Here is a 13,034-nt window from a genome sequence, read left to right as displayed (position 1 = left end):
AGCACTTTCCCTAATGGTGTCACATTGGTGTTCCTTTATATATTTCGTAACAATGAACTCTACATCCCCCGGGCAACTACTCTCCTTTTACACGGTTGATTGAAGCAGACGACTTTTACTTTATTTTTTCGAGTGTCGACTGAGTTATATCTCATATGTTTAACCATGACATGTTTCACAAGTGCATTCTTGAACTCTTGTCGAGATGGAAAAATCTGTTCTACAAAAAATTCATGCTGATCTGTTGCCTCTTCAATTGGCCTTTGGAGCAATCGAGAATTTAGAATATATGGATCATCAGCTATTGGGAACTCCTCCTCTAAGTCACTATACTGCTCTTGAGATATTTCATATTGTTCAATCTGCATATCATCAGCAAAGAATTCTTGTACATCTGTATTGCATTGCATTTCCTCTCCATTTCGGTTATAATACCCTTCCTCCTCACTCCAACTAGGCTCATAGTAATCAACAAGTGTTGCACACGGGTTCAGAACCTCATCTTCTTGAATACTAGCTTCTTCATTTAGATCAAATGTGAAATTACTGCTTGTATTTCTATTTGTGTTATGCACACAACTATACTGTGAAGATGATGGAATATTTGTTCTGGATACTTCTCCTACATTATCCGCATGTCCAATGCTAGAAGTTGCATCAAGAGTATTCCATGTCTCAGATAGAATTTCGTCAGTTATATGATCATCCCTGATAAATAAATTACAAACTATTTTAGTAAATTTGCAACTCCATAATCTTTTTATGTAGTTAAATTGTAATTTTACTCAAACTAGGAAGGGTCTCATGTAAAAGCAAAGTTTTAACCACATAACACATTATCGATATCAGACCCACGTTGGGCCTGATATCATATATATCAGGCCCACCTTGGGCCTGATATCTATGATATCAGGCCACTTTTGAAGTAGATACTTCTTGTAAACTAGGCCCACCACTGACTAAACCCTAAACCGTAAATAAACAATTTTTAGCCAAACTTAACTATTTACGTCAAAAACTAACATGAATTAAATCGATTAAGTCTTCTATTACATCATAATTCAGGTATTATTGAATATTATTCCCCACACAACCAAAAATAACCATAAAACCACTTTTTGCTGCCACCCTTCACACACAAATGGTGTACTTTTTATTTACCTTCACTAACCTATTTTACAGTAAAAAAATCCATACATACATGTCTAAATCTTTAAATGTGTGCTTCTACTAATTTCCCTCTTGCAAGAAGTTTGTCCTTCTCGGCTGACCTTCTTAACTTAATTTGTCCTTCGTCTCCTCTAACAACTCTTACGCAATTATGCCATAAACCTAACTCGTCTATTGCAATCGCCAACCGCCACGAGCAGTAATGGCAAGCGCAGGGTTCATATATTTTTTTTTCTTTCAAGTTTATAACACCACACAGAGGGATGAAGGGAGAGAGACGGTGAGAAGACGTGTATCCGAACCACAAATTATTTTTTTATTCTACTTTCGGCTTGGATGCTTGGAAAAATGTGTTTGAAAAAGGCGGTTGCCAGGTTAGCCAGAGGGTTAATCTGGGAATTGACTTTGGTAAACTCCGCCTTTTGGTAAATACAAAACCGTGATACGCTTTTTGGTAAATACATTAACCTTTATACGCCTTTTGGTAAATTGCCGAACTAATTAACATAATGTTGCTACAAATTTTTAAAAATTACAAAGTTAAAATTTTTAAGAATATATAAAAGTGAAAATTATAAATTTAAAAAATTATCATAAAATGCTAAATTTTAAAAATAATAAAAATCAAAATAATATTAAATTTAAAAGAGTAGGAGTACATTATAATTATTTTAAATATATATATATAAACTAAAAATGATATTTGGTAAAAAATAGTCATGCAATAATCTTGGTCAAAATCACTATATCTAACCATAATAGTTTTGGATAAACATATTATATGGCTATTTTATATCATTTTTTATTACTTTAAAATCATGGATAGGTTCTAAGGTTCTCTTAGAGTTTATTTATCTTATGATTTTTATAAAAAAAAATGAATTTGAATAAATAGATGAACTCTAAACTTACATGGGTGTCCATTAGTATTTTTAAAATAATCAAACGATTCAAACACGATGATATAGTAATTTTATTAAAAATTGCTGGGTGATCCATTTATTAATTCCAAATTTTGAATTTCCATAAATAAATATATTTAAGTAGGTTATTGAAGTTCAACCATGTTCAAAAATTATTATATTTATCTAGCAATCTGACCAATGACTAATTTTGACCAAAACAAATAATAATAATAATAATAATAATAATAATAATCACTTTCATCACTATTATTCTTAGTTTTTTACATATCTTTTTAATTTTTTTAAATAATTGTTATATTTATTTTACATTTTATGCACTTATATTTTAACTTTATTAATTCACATGGTAAAATTTACTTCTCGTTATTTTTAAAGAAAATTTTATGATTATATAAATATATATTTAAAATTTTGATAAAAATAAATGATTGCACTTTCATAGACGGTGAGAGTGTAGCTGAAATAGAAATCGAATAGTCAATTTGACAAAAATACACCATGTGAGAGCCATTTTTATAATTAATTAAAAAGGTCATTTAATGCTTAATAAAAAAGTTAAATATCTTTCTAATAATATTATTGTACGAATTTAAACCTACAACTAATCTCCTTGAATCTAACTCATTTACCATTAAACTAAATAATAATAAATTTTTTAAGAAATTATTCTCTTAGAAGAATCTTAATTTGGTCATTTTATTAAAAAAACGAACAAGCATATTTTCATTTGCCCAAATATTTTTATTTATTTTTGGTAAAAAATTTAAAAAGGCAACTTCTTTTTATCTATATCATCAAAAAGGCATTCTTTTAAGATAAAATGTACGAAGGTATTTTAGATATTATATAAATGAAAAAGTGTTAAATAATTTTAAAAAAAAACACTTTTCAAATTAATTATGGTTAGGGTTATTTTTTAATCAATCCTTAACCTGTGGGATATTATTCAAAGCTCCTCCTCCTCCTCCTCCTCCTTATTATTATTATTATTATTATTATTATTATTATACTTTCCTTTGTCCTTTGCACTTTATTTCTCTCTGAATTATGTCATAAATAAGCTCTCTCAGATTGGCAGTACTACAATTCCTTACCAACCAATTACATAAACACACTGTTCATCGTCTTGCTCTCGCTCTCGCTCTCGCTCTCGCTCTCGCTCTCGATCTCTGAGAAAGTGTGCCGTACGATACGATACGATAAGCTTCTCCTCAATTCTCCAATTGTTTCAGTTCCTCCGGTTGTTTGTCGGAGCAAAGACAAAAGCAATTAAAGCGGCAGCAGATATCACAAACTCAAAGAAAGAAAGAAAGAAAGAGAGAGAAGAGAAGCAGAACAACGCCGACATCATCCATGCGGACGGAGGTACTGGCGATGACGATGCAGCAGACCCTCACGCCGGAGGCGGCTGCGGTCCTCACGCGTTCCATCGAGGAGGCCCGCCGCCGGCGCCATGGTCAGACCACCCCACTCCACGTGGCGGCCAACCTCCTCAGCTTCCCCTCCGGCATCCTTCGCCGCGCTTGCGCCCTCTCCCACCCGCTCCTCTCCTCCTCCCACCCCCTCCACTGCCGCGCCCTCGACCTCTGCTTCTCCGTCGCCCTCGACCGACTCCAGGCCAACGCAGGCGCCGGCGGAGGATCTGATGACGACGCCGCGGATGCCCCGCCTCCGCTCTCCAACGCGCTCGTGGCGGCCGTCAAGCGCGCCCAGGCCCACCAGCGTCGCGGCTGCTCAGACCAGCAGCAGCCCCCGCTGCTGGCCGTCAAGGTCGAGCTCGGCCAGCTCGTCGTGTCCATCCTTGACGATCCCTCCGTCAGCCGCGTCATGCGCGAGGCAGGCTTCTCCAGCCCCGCCGTCAAGTCTGCCATCGAGCAATCCCTTTTCTCCGGCACTAATTCGCCATCCACCAAAAACGGCCACATGAGTCCAGTACTTCAGAATCAGGGACCAGAATCCAAGAACAAAACCGAGGTAAATTTGAAGAAGGTGCTCGAAATAATGACGAGAAGCAATAAGATGAACCCGGTGCTCGTCGGTGAGTCCAACGCGGTGGCCCTGATGAAGCAACTCCTGGAAATGATAAGAAACGAGGAGCTAGGAATGGAAGCCCCGGCGACGCTGCGGTTCGCTCAAGTCGTCTCCTTGGAGAAGGAAATCGGTTCCTTGGAACGAAGTTTGATTCCCCGAAAGATTAGCGAACTGTACAGAGATTTGGAACCCGGAATCCGAGCTTTCCCCGTCGACGGCAGGGTGGGAGGTCTAATTCTCGACCTGGGCGACTTGAAGTGGCTTGTGGAGGGCGTCACCGCGGAAGGCGGGAGCTCTGCGCAGCACCTGCAGTCGGGCCGCGCCGCCGTGTCGGAGATGGGTCGGCTACTGGCGAGGCTCCGCGAGAGGAACACAACCAGGGTGTGGGCCGTGGGCACGGCGACGTGCGCTACGTACCTGCGGTGCCAGGTGTACCACCCGACTATGGAGAGCGAGTGGGACCTGCAGGCGCTGCCGGTAGCTCCTTCGAGGTCGCCGCTTCTCACCGGCCGCGGCTTCCTCCCGAGGTGAGATGCTCTGTTCCGCTTTTTTAATTCTCAATTGTTGCATTCGCATTATCAGTTGTTGAGTTTATTGCCTCGTTGTCGGCAGCTCAACACCGGCGAATGCTCCTTCAATGTTTCCGACGTTGCAGTACTCGAGCTACTTCCAGAGGACCGATTTGTGCCCTCTTTGCAGAGAGGGCTACCATATCGAGCTTGCAAAATTGGTTTCAGAAGAAAGAACAGAGAATTCCAACGTCAATCTATCTCAGTGGTTGCAGATTGCACTCCCCTGCAACAACAATTCTAAAGCTGATCACCTTCAGGTTCGATCCATTATAGTTTTTGAGTAAGAACAGCGATTCTTATTTTATTGTTTATTTATATGTTTATATTTGGCAGAAGCAAAAGGCTGAAGAGCTGCTGGAAACATGGCGTGGAAAATGCGCTCGGTTGCACATGAGCTCCCGTGCAACAGTGATCACATCGGAAGGAATCCTCTCAGGCAGCATTTCGCCACCTCCAAACGACAGTGGCTGGAGTCTGAAGCTTAATTCATCGAAGCACCAAGTTGTTCCGGTGAAAACAGACCTCGCTCTGGGGCTTTCTTACCAGAAATCCACCACCGACTCACCAATCCAGCACTGCCGGAGCATCTCCGGCGACGCCCCCGATGCACGGGATAGGCTGCTGCAGGGCCTAACAGCCGCAGTCAGCTGGCAACCGGAGGCGGCCTCTGCCATTGCCACTGCGTTAACCAAGAAATCCAAGCTCTGCAATGGGAAATTGATACTCGAGGCTGGCTCATTGCTACTCTTCTCCGGGCCTGACAATGTCGGAAAGAGGAAGATGGCCTCCGCGCTCTCTGAGCTCATGTTCGACGATCCACCAGTCACCATCCATCTCAGCAGCCCCTCAGCGGATGGCGATGAAGCCGAACCAGACACCAACTTTCAGGGTACGACCGTGCTCGATCGCATCGCTGAGGCAGTCGGCCGCAATCCCTTCTCGGTGATCGTTCTCGACGAAATAGACCGTGCCAGTCATTTGGCACAGGAGGCAATCAAGAGTGCCATCCAAACAGGACGGTTCCACGACTCCCACGGCGGCGAAGTCAATCTCGAAACGGGAAGTATCCTCTTCATCCTCATCTTAGACTGGCGGCATGACCACCTGAAGGATTTTGAGGATTGCCAGCTCCAGTCTGAGGATAAGCTGCTGGATTCTGATAATTCCGAATGGCAATTGGAGCTTTCCTTCTGCGAAAAGAAAGGTAAGCGCAATGCCGACCGATTCTCCGAGGAGCAGCAACAAAAGCAGAAAAAGCCTTCTCTCGATCTGAATTTAGCTGCCAGTGTAGACGAGTCTTCAGAAGAGGGCTCATGGAACACCAGTGACCTCACTGTGGAGCAGGAGCACAAGCAGCAGCAGCAGCTTGCCACTGGGGGCCCAACACCATCTCATGCCTCTCAGCTAATTGACATGGTGGACGCAGCCGTCGTGTTCAAGCCAGTCGAATTTGGCTCACTGAGGGATACGGTCACCAGATCTATCTCATCGAAGATCACGAAGATCATGGGCGACCAACAAACGCTACAGATCGATGAAGAGGCACTCGATCGAATAGTTGGCGGGGTTTGGCAAAGTGGTGCCACCAACTTGTTTGAAGAATGGACTGATAGAGTTTTAGTGCCTAGTATCAATCAACTAAGCAAGAATTCAGATGTCAATGGCCGATCTATCGTAAGATTATCGTCCACCAAGAATGATAACCAGTCATCCCAGAATGGTAGTTGCGCGAGGAATTGTTTTCCGAACTCCATTAGCATTGCCATTGATGGAACTTGAAGGGGATGGTGCAAGATTACAAGTTTTGATTGGTCATCTAGTCATAAAGAGAGAGAAGTAGCTCAAGAACTACTCTAACTAGCTAGCAACAATTGATACTGGAGGGGGAAAGAAGTATCATTGTGTAGCATTAGGATCATGTCTGATCTTGTCCATGAAATTCACATTGCCCATTTAATGTCAATAGAGTGACTGCATATTGTTCTCTAATGCAAATTTAATGGATGAACTGTTGATGCATGCTAGCTTAAGACATGATCGATCGAGAAGAGTAAGAGAGTAGTAGGTCGATCGGTGTTGATGACGTAACTAACAAGCACATTGGGTTGTGGTTAAGCTCCTACAATCTTATTATTGATATTCTTGTTGAGTTTTAATTCAAAATATTCCCATTATTTTTAGTCCCACATTGCTAAGCTAAGAAGCTTAGAAGGCTTTATATATGGAAGTCTTCCATGCTAGCTTAGACAAGATAAGGAGGACCTACACGCATGCGCGGGCCAAGTCCAAATCAGGGGGTTTGAGTCGGAAATCCATAAATCGGGCGCGACGCATGCGATTATCGTGTGCAAGGGGGGTGCAAATCCCCAGCTCGTGGGTCTCGCGCTTACGGGCAGCCCGATTTGTTTTTGCAAGTCCGGTTTAATTCACCCGGTTCGTTAAAAGACCTGACGCAATCCTAACCTTGCTCTATTACTGTTTATTGCATGCTCGTCATTTATTGGTGCAATTATTACTGTATTAGTGTAATCAATTTTAGAGAATTGATTGTAGCATCAATAAACATGATGAACGATAGGATAACTGGGTCTGATGAGGCTAGCGCCCGACCCGAACGATTTTTCGGGCAAAACTTCAGACGTTGGCAACAACGGATGAAATTTTGGCTTACTACGCTAGGGCTATTCTCCGTTATAGAAACAGACCCTCCTTCGCCTAATGAAGAGGAACCTGCCCGTAGTGCTACTTTAGAGAGGTTTAAGCAAAGAGATTATCTCTGCCATAGGAGAATCCTGTCTGCTCTCTCAGACGCACTATTTGATGTGTACTGCTCAACCTCTTCAGCTAAAGAGCTGTGGAAATCTTTGGATAAAAAATACAACTCCGAAAATTCTGGTTTAGAAAAGTACACTGTGGCAAAATTCCTAAACTTCAAAATGGTTGAAGGCAAATCTGTGATTGAGCAGACACATGAATTCCAAGTCCAAATTCATGGTCTTGCTGAAGGAGATATGCCATTACTTGAAAATTTTCAGGTCTTGTCTATCATCGAAAGATTGCCTCCGAGTTGGGAAGATTTTGGCATGGTTCTTAAACATCGGAGAGCTAAAATCTCTCGAGAAGATTTGATAATTGCCTTAAATATCGAAGAAGAACATCGGAAGCAACATAAAAATGATGATACAAGAATGCCTATGGATTTTATTCCAAAGGCAAATGTAGTAGTCTCATCTGACAAAAAGAAATTTAAAAATCAGAAAATGAAGAATGATATGGTGACAAGGCCAGGGGGCCCTCATGAGGGCAAGGTCAACGACACGTGGAGGTCAACAGTCAATGTGGGCTCGACGAGCGGGCGGGACATGTTGATCACTAGGCAAGGACCCTCATTCGAGAAAACAACCATCTTGCCGTGAGCCCAAATTTCCAATAAGGGAAAAAGATCATATGGCCGAGTGGAAAGTCCGCTCGGCCGCATTGCAAATCAAGAGTAAAGGCCGAGCGGTTTCCCGCTCGGCCAGGGTGTCCGGCTACAAGAGCCGAGCGGGCGACGACTCTGAATCATCCCGGACGGACGACCACCGACGCCAGACCAAAGGCGAATAGTCTGGCCTAGCGGTTTGATGGCCGATCCAGGAAGAAGAAGTCAAAGAGTATGGGACAGTGGGTACGTCATCTTAGTAACCCCTGTTGCTGACAACAGGCATGTTCGAAGACCAGGCCATACTCAGTATCGTACAACAAAAGGTTCTGCTGTCCCATCAAGGAGAAGCTCAGACTATAGCAGTATGGCATCAGACATGCTCTTGTGACAAGCCCATGCTGTGGTATGGTGTATGACACGTGCATACCTCGGTTTGTGTGCACCAAGCTCCCATAGCTCTATATAAGAGCCCTTGGACTTCACCGGAGGTAAAAAAATCTCTAATCTTGGAAGCCACCCTCTTGTTTTTCGTTTGCCTGACTTGAGCGTCGGAGGGTCGTCGCCGGGAACCCCTTCCCGGCCCGACTTCTGTGCAGGTTCGCCGGAGCACCTTGCGATCAACCGGAGATCTACGTCAGCAGCTTGGAGAGCGCCACGTGCCCAGCGTCCGTTGATTCAGCTTTCGGACAGGATCAATTTGGCGCCATCTGTGGGAATGCTCCTACATCTGATCGGAAGCAATGGACGAAGCTGGACGACCGTACTCGGTGATGCTCTCCACAGAAGAACTCGACGCTCTGATCGAAACATGAGCAGCAAAGCTTGTGGAATAACAAAGGCAGAAGTCGCAGGCCGAGCGGATTGAGCAGCAAGCAACATCGGCATCGGGAGGCCGAGCGGAAGCACAGCCTTCCACAATTCCATTTCCCTCAAAAGCAGATACTTCATCTCCCGAATTCAACTTATAGCAAGCCCCTCCTTCTGGAACCTCAAAAGCAGTAGTTTGATGTCAGGCGATGGATCGACCACATACGAGGAAGCTGGGTGGACGAGCTGCCGAGCAGATGAAGATGGATTGGGACTTGGATCAACCATGAAGCGTAAATTATCTCCAGCCTTTCCAGGGCAGGGTGAAAGGTGCGCCAATGTAATGTATGTTGTGTATTTTCCGTTTGGCTGTATATTCGAAATGCAGGAAGCAAAATGTTAAAAAACGCAATTGGCATTATCGGCCGAGCGGCCTATCTCCATGATGTATAAGATCCGAGCCACTGACTCAATGGCGAAAGACCCCGTGCCGATCGGCCGGACGTATGGTTATACGAGTCAAGCTCGATGGCGAAGACCCCGTGTCGTTCGGCCGGGAGTAAAAATTATCCAAGCCAAGTCATCGAAGACGAAGACCCCTCGCCGCTCGGTAAGGCGTATATCATCAGCGTTAAAATTAGCCTTAAAGGTCGTCGAGCTCTGACGTTAAAAATTGAGAGACGAGCCGGCGTCTATAAACCATCCGAGCGGAAGACCGTCGAGCTTCGACGTTAAATATCGAGAGACGAGCCGACATCTATAAATCATCCGAGCGGAAGACCGTCAAGCTCCGACGTTAAATATCGAGAGACGAGACGACGTCTATAAATATTCCGAGTGGAAGGCCGTCGAGCTCCGACGTTAAAAATCAAGAGACGAGCCGGCGTCTATAAATACTCCGAGCGGAAGACCGTCGAGCTCCGACGTTAAAAATCGAGAGACGAGCCGACGTCTATAAACCCTCCGAGCGGAAGACTGTCGAGCTCCGACGTTAAAAATCGAGAGACAAGCTGGCGTCTATAAATATTCCGAGCGGAAGACCGTCAAGCTCCGACGTTAAAAATCGAGAGGCCGACGTATAAATATTCGGCGGAAGACCGTCGAGCTCCGGCGTTAAAAATCGAGAGACGAGGCGTCTATAAACCCTCCGGCGGAAGACCGTCGAGCTCCGTTAAAAATCGAGAGACGGGCAGGCGTCTATAAACCCTCCGGCGGAAGATCGTCGAGCCGACGTTAAAAATCGAGAGAGCCGGCGTCTATAAATATCGAGCGGAAGACCGTCGAGCTCCGGCGTTAAAAATCGAGACGAGCCGACGTCTATAAACCCTCCGAGCGGTTGACCGTCGAGCTCCGACGTTAAAAATCGAGAGATGAGCCGGCGTCTATAAACCCGCCGGTAGGAAGACCGTCGAGCTCCGGCGTTAAAAATCGAGACGAACCGGCGTCTATAAACCCGCCGGCGGAAGACCGTCGAGCTCCGGCGTTAAAATTGGAGAGACGAGCGTCTATAAACCCTCCGGCGGAAGACCGTCGAGCTCCGGCGTTAAAAATCGAGACGAACCGGCGTCTATAAACCCGGCGGAAACCGTCGAGCTCCGGCGTTAAAATCGAGAGACGAACCGTCTATAACCCCCGGCGGAAGACCGTCGAGCTCAGGCGTTAAAAATCGAGAGACGAACCGCGTCTATAAACCGCGGAAGACCGTCGAGCTCAGGCATTAAAATTAAGAGACAAGCAGTATAAATATTCCGGCGGAAGACCGTCGAGCTCAGGCGTTAAAAATCGAGAGCGAACCAGTCTATAAACCCGGGAAGACCGCCGAGCTCCGACGTTAAAAATCGAGAGAGACGGCGTCTATAAACCCTCTGCGGAAGACCGTCAGCTCCAACGTTAAAATCGAGGCGAGGCGTCTATAAACCCGCTGGCCGGAAGACCGTTGAGCTCCGACGTTAAAAATCGAGAGATGAGCCGGTGTCTATAAACCCTCCGAGCGGAAGACCATCGAGCTCTGACGTTAAAAATCGAGAGACGAACCGGCATCTATAAACCCGTCGCCCGGAAGACCGTAGAGCTCCAACGTTAAAAATCGAGAGACGAACCGGCGTCTATAAACCCGCCGGCCGGAAGACCGTCGAGCTCCGACGTTAAAAATCGAGAGACGAGCCGGCGTCTATAAATATTCCGAGCAGAAGACCGTCGAGCTCCGACATTAAAAATCGAGAGACGAACCGACGTCTATAAACCCTCCGGCCGGAAGACCGTCGAGCTCCGACGTTAAAAATCGAGAGACGAGCCGGCGTCTATAAATATTCCGAACGGAAGACCGTCGAGCTCCGACATTAAAAATCGAGCGATGAACCGCCGTTTATAAACCCTCCGGACGGATAGCTGTTCGCATGCTACGACCCGGTTGTAAGCGTCGACTCATAACCGGTCCTACTATTGAGGCAAGAATAAGGCCATCGTACTGCTGAGCGGCTCCCTTATAAAGTATACTTGAGAGTGAAAAAATTATTATGATCGAAACAAAGGCTAAGGATGAATATTGGTCTAGCAAGCAAATGACAAGCAAAAACATGGATCATTTACGTCGAACGGCGGCCAGACAAAAGTAGTAATCACAAGAATGATCGCCCCTAACAACAGGCATACAAAAAGCGGTTCAAATACTCCTCATTCATCGAAATTAAAAAGGGCGTCAGGGATAGAGCCCATCATGACAGCTAGATCTAGATCTTCGGGGGGGGGGGGGCGGACAGCTCGGCTGGCAGGTGGCCCTTAGTCTTGAAATAATTGATCGCCACCTTGATAGCCTCTTCAAAAGTTAGAGACAGCTTGTCGCTGAACTTTTCACCAAATTCGTCCGAGCGCACGAAAGCTTTTTGCACTTCCGCCGACCGGGCGGGCTCCTCGTCTTGATATTCTTTGAGCGTGGCTTGGGCAGCGTCAAGGGCAGCCTGGAGATCTTTCAAATCCCCTTCAGATTTGGCCTGGTAAGCCGAGCGGCTCTCCCGTTCGGTGGTCAGTAGGGCATCCAAGTCCTTCACGCGTTGTTCCAGCCCCCGGTTTTCCACCTTCATCAAGTCCATATCGTCAATGGCCTTGAGCTTCCGGGTGGTCGCGAGCTTTATTTCCTTGTCGCGCTGCTTGACCAGAGCCTCGAGCCTAGCCACTTCACTTGCCAAGTCAGAAGATCTATTCCGTTTGGTTTCCAAGAGCTTCTTGGCTTTCTCCAAAGCAGCCATGGCGTTTCCGAGTCGCTAGAGGGGCCTCATCCGCTGAGCGGCCCTCTACCTCGGCTTGAGCAGAGGACGCGATATCGCCCCCAGCCTCGTCTAGAGAGATAGAAGCGGTTAGGGCTTCAGGGACAATCTGAGTCCCCTCACCCCCTCCAGCTGCCGAGCCAGCCAGGACCAACCCCCGTTCGGCGACCTCCTTATTCTTCGCCGCCTCAATCTCAGCAGCTCTCAACTTAAGCCGCTCGGTAGCCTTGGCACGCCACATGATTTCAGCTGCAGAAACAAAGAATAAATCAGTTATAACAAAGGAAAAAGGGCGAGAAATATGCTTACTCATGCTGCAGGGCAAGTCGGCTTGGACAGGGGACAAGCCAAATATATGCAGCACTCCCGGAAGGAGCAGCTTATCAATGTTATATCGCTGGCCGACCAGCCAATTGGCTGCATGAAGATAGGCTGGATCACTCTTAAACTTGCCAAGCTCCGGTTGGGTCGGCATCGCCGTCTGCCATTTGGTTCGGAAAGTCGGCAGCTCGGGAAAACGCAAGTAGAAGAAATGTTCTTTCCAGTGCTTGTTGGAGCTCGGCATATTATCGAAAAGAACAAATCCTATCCTAGATTGGAAAATGAAAGTGCCCCACTCGGATTGTTTCGGATAGTAGAAGTAGTGAAAAACTTTGGGGTCCAGTGGGATGTCGTTCAGTTTAAAAAGAATTATCACCCCGCTCAGCAGCCTAATGGAGTTCGGAACTAGTTGGTCGAGCGGGATACGAAAATAGTTGCATACTTGTAGGATGAACCGGTGCGGAGGAAATCACAGCCCAGCTAAAAATTGATCTCGGAAAAAGAGAACGGTGTCGGGCGG

General features: G+C 45.8%; 1 protein-coding gene across 1 annotated transcript; it reads left to right on the top strand.

The window, feature by feature from the left end:
* The first annotated feature begins 3,163 nt into the window (after positions 1-3,163).
* Positions 3,164-6,662, top strand: LOC121971581 (protein SMAX1-like). The gene is made up of 3 exons (XM_042522904.1): positions 3,164-4,654; positions 4,740-4,956; positions 5,033-6,662. The coding sequence occupies exons 1-3, from the start codon at positions 3,450-3,452 to the stop codon at positions 6,476-6,478; spliced, it is 2,868 nt and encodes a 955-aa protein (XP_042378838.1). The 5' UTR covers positions 3,164-3,449; the 3' UTR covers positions 6,479-6,662.
* The last annotated feature ends 6,372 nt before the right edge of the window (positions 6,663-13,034 follow it).

This window comes from Zingiber officinale, chromosome 4A (assembly GCF_018446385.1).
Source record: "Zingiber officinale cultivar Zhangliang chromosome 4A, Zo_v1.1, whole genome shotgun sequence".
Taxonomy (NCBI): domain Eukaryota; kingdom Viridiplantae; phylum Streptophyta; class Magnoliopsida; order Zingiberales; family Zingiberaceae; genus Zingiber; species Zingiber officinale.
Note: the sequence above shows the minus strand (reverse complement) of the source record. Positions and strands in the feature narration are given on the sequence as shown.

Coding starts and splice junctions, on each gene's coding strand:
- LOC121971581 (XM_042522904.1), top strand. CDS start 3,450: ATGCGGACGGAGGTACTGGCGATGACGATGCAGCAGACCCTCACGCCG. Junction 4,655..4,739: donor GGCCGCGGCTTCCTCCCGAG/GTGAGATGCTCT, acceptor CGTTGTCGGCAG/CTCAACACCGGCGAATGCTC. Junction 4,957..5,032: donor CTAAAGCTGATCACCTTCAG/GTTCGATCCATT, acceptor TATATTTGGCAG/AAGCAAAAGGCTGAAGAGCT.